General features: G+C 38.5%; 1 protein-coding gene across 1 annotated transcript in view; it reads left to right on the top strand.

The window, feature by feature from the left end:
* Positions 1-656: 656 nt before the first annotated feature.
* LOC106872971 (uncharacterized) overlaps positions 657-4,203 on the top strand; it is a 7,577-nt gene continuing 4,030 nt past the window's right edge. The window contains exon 1 of the mRNA XM_014920157.1: positions 657-1,009. Coding sequence (XP_014775643.1) covers positions 733-1,009 — 277 coding nt within the window. The 5' untranslated portion in view covers positions 657-732. The remainder of the gene's footprint in view (positions 1,010-4,203) is intronic.

The raw sequence follows: 4,203 nt of genomic DNA on the forward strand, positions 1-4,203 counted from the left end.
ACAAAAATAAATAAATGTAAGATAGGAGGCAGAGAGTGGGGGGAGGTGAGAGTAAGAGAAGAGAGAGACGAGAAACGAGAAGTGAAAGAGAACGTGAAAAGAGTGCAACAGGATACAAATTAGGAAGAAGAACAAAGAGCATAGAAGTAAAAGAAAAGGAGAGAGAGAGAGATTGGGGAGAGGGAGGGGAAATAGACAGACAGAGGAGAATGTATCAAAAGGTGTGTTATGATACCCAGAATCAAGTCGATGAACAAACATCAGATTCCCCATATAACAAAGAAGAGTGCATGTGTTCATGCGTCTGTGTGAGTGTATGTATGTGTGTCTGTGTGCATGCATGCGTGCGTGTATGTATATGCCTCATGAATATGAGGAAAAGAAAATAAGGCTTCAAACAGAAGGGATGGTAGAGTGTTATACAGGGACAGTGAACGGATGGGATTTACTTAAAGGATGAAACAAGTTGTTTAACAAGGTTCTTGGGCGGACGCTCACGAGCTTAAAAAATGGAGACCAAATGTTGAATCACTTAAATAATAACCCGAAGCATTTTCCCCAAACCTAAACCTAAACCTCACTTTAACCCTGTGGATAGACTATATAAGAAACATACTTTAAGAGATCTCAGTCACATTTTCTGAGGTTATCAGTCTCTTGTGATAGAATCATTGCAAAGCAATTCGTTTAAACACTCTCGTTATATTTAACAACTGATAAAATATTACGACAATGGAGTTTCGTATTGCAGCTGTTTTTCTCTTGATCGCAGTCACAGCAGTCTACAGCCAAGACATTATGACCATATGTAAGCAGACAGAAATTAGACCGGGATCAAATTTTCTGCGATCACCAAGGAACTGCAGTGAATTTTATTTATGTAATCCTATGTTTCGACGATCTTTAGCATGTGGTAGGGGAACAGTGTTTTCACAGTCTCAACAAGTCTGTGTGATGAGGAACAGCCAATTTGACGATTGTAACCGTGTCATTTATGGAGGAAAATTCAGTAAGTTTATGTTTGTTTACTTTATTGTAATTATTATTATCATCATCATCATCATCATCATTATTATTATTATTATTATTATTATTATTATTATTATTATTATTATTATTATTATTATTATTATTATTATTATTATTACCTTTGCACATCTTCTAACGCTGGAGATGTACTATGGTGTCAACTGTTCGCTACCAGTGAACTAAGGTAACACCTCTTATTTTTAGAGCACCTTCGGGAGTATTCGAGCGGTTCCAAGCAGTGCTGCTTTCTGCGACTGCTTCACCCTCATTGCAGCCCCTATGTGTTCCACGTACTTCTCGAGATTTTTGCTCACTGTTCCCAGGGCTCCGACAATTATTGGTACTACTACTACCTTTTTAATCGACCACAGCTGCTTAACTTCCCAAGCTAACCTTTCATATTAATATTATTATTATTATTATTATTATTATTATTATTATTGTCACTGAGGTAAAATATACGAAGACCAGTATACCCATCATGACAACCGTCTGATAAGGGTACGCCAGGCTCATGCATCACAACCTTATGTGCGCAACGTGTGGATCTCATATCAAGATATACAGCGCATGACCTTGCAAATGGGACCCAGTTGGAATTTTCTTCAGGTCGAGTAGCCCGTCCCGCTCAAAAGTTCCCTGAATCAGGGTTGTTTAAGAATGTTGAATGAAACACCTATGTTTTCAGAGGTGTATCATCCAAACTCCAAAGTATTCTTCTCAGCACAGAGCCATCTCTGATAATCTAGCACTACTTCTGCTTGTGATCAGAGCTGCACATATCGTCAGCCATTACCACTAAGGAACATGCTCAACTGGTCACGGTCAAGCAGCTGACAAGCAAATCTGAGGTATTGAGCAGATTATTTGCTGTAGCCCATCTTTTATACCGAGATAAAACAATGTACTATTACAACTACAACTACTACTACTACTACTACTACTACTACTACTACTACTACTACTACTACTACTACTACTACTACTGCTACTACTATAATCACTCGACGAGACACACCCAACGTCTTAGGGCGAATGAAGTATAAGAGATGTTATAGTATGACTGACAGTTTGAGGAGGGGCAGAGCAGAAGCGAAATACCTTCATGTAAGACAACACATACATTTAAACTGAAAAGATATTCGTAACAATGTGGGCAGTACTTGTCAGCACAATCTTTTGCATTTCTCTGGGACATAGTTCTCCTAGGATATTATCTAGATGCTTCTGACATCCCCTTCTTATCATACCAAGTGCACCCACTACTGACATCACCTTATCGTACCAAGTGCACCCACTACTTCTGCTCGTGATCAGAGATGCACATATCAACAGCCACCTAGGGACATGCTCAACTGGTTAAGGTCAAACAACTGACAAGCAAATCTGTGGTATTAAGCAGAATATTTGCTGTAGCCAATCTTTTATACCAAGACAAAACAATGTACATGATAACACTACCAATTAATTAAGATCAGAAGCCATGAGAGCCACTGCCTGGTACTGCATCCGGGCATTTATTATTATTATTATTATTATTATTATTATTATTAGTAGTAGTAGTAGTAGTAGTAGTAGTAGTAGTAGTAGCAGCAGCAGCAGCAGCAGCAGTAGTAGTAGTAGTAGTAGTAGTAGTAGTAATGGTAGTAGTAGTAGTAGTAAGGCGGTGAGATAGCCGAATTGGTAGCAAGCCGGACGAAATGCCTAGCGGTATTTCGTCAGACATTCTTACGTTCTGTGTTCAAATGCCTTCAGGATCGGCTTTACCTTTCATCATTTCGGGGTCGATAAATTATGTATCAGTTGCGTACTGGGGTCGATCTAATCGACTGGCCCCCACCTCCCCTAAATAAAATTTCGGGCCTTATGCCTAGAGTAGGAAAGATTATTATTATTGTTGTTGTTATTATTACTATAGTGTAGCGAACTGACAGTATCGCGAAGGTCGTCGGGAAATGTGCCTTGCGGTATTTGTTACCTCCTTTGGGATTTTAAATTAATCCGTGGTCAGCGCTGTTCTTCCCTGTTCGACGCTTTAGAAAATATAGTACAAATCAAGTACTGGGGTCAATTTTAGTGGCCTTTGATTAAATTCAAAATTACGAAGAATGGTAGAAAGCAGGATTCGTTACAGCATTGGAAGTAATTTTGCATTGCTGTATTTGTTTCGGCTCTTTGCGTTCTGGGTTCAATTCTCAGAGGTCCACATTACTTTAAATCCTTTCGTAGTTGATAAAATAAAGTACCTTGTGCTAAAATTTGAAACCATTAATATTACAATGGTAAGGAGATCAGAGAAAATATCAACTTAATATCAGCCTTATGTTACATTAAGCTCTGATTACATTGAAGCAGTCATTGCCTTCAAGTTTTTCATCATTATCATCAAACCCTGTACATTAACGTTTTGATTTCGAAACTGCAAAGGGCCGGTGACCCCATTTCCATAACATATGTGACGGGGGTCAGAACACACACACACTGGACGGGACGCCAGTCCGTCGCAGGATTATTCACTAGTGAACGGGATTAACACAACATACATGATAACACTTTCAATCAGTTAAGATCAGAAACCATACAACTCGGTCTAGGTGCCCCCCCCCGCCAAATAATCTTCCGATCGTGAGTGCCACACCCTAAACACTAGGATACGCATCTTCATTCTCTCATTCTTTCATTCTTTCGATGAAAGACAAAAAATAATTTAAAAAAGAAACAAAATACTGACTGTTACGTGATCAAGTCTGTTCAAACTAAGTGTGATCCCCCACCATCACCACCACATGTATCGGTATTTCTATGTCAATGTACGAAATGAAACATAACTTGGAGCTGATGTAGTTAACACAAGAGAAAAAGAAAGGTAATTAGAAATATTTATGTGGTGATTAAAAAAAAATCTCTATTATTTGTCAAATAAGTGTTAATTTATTTTATTTCTCGGTTTCTAAAACGACGTGACATTCAGGTCTTTGTTGCAAATGTAAACGAATTGCAACGGGGTAGACTTGCTTCCAAGCCATCAAGTACTCTCAGAGTGTTTAGGAGAGATCCAATTTCACCACACTTCTAGTGTAATATTTATCTTCTTTAACAATCGTAAAGCTACAATCTCTCGCGTCTGCCCTGAATACAACTCAACATCTGTTTATTTCTTTATATTTTAATTGC

This window comes from Octopus bimaculoides, chromosome 6, assembly GCF_001194135.2.
Source record: "Octopus bimaculoides isolate UCB-OBI-ISO-001 chromosome 6, ASM119413v2, whole genome shotgun sequence".
Classification (NCBI taxonomy): Eukaryota; Metazoa; Mollusca; class Cephalopoda; order Octopoda; family Octopodidae; genus Octopus; species Octopus bimaculoides.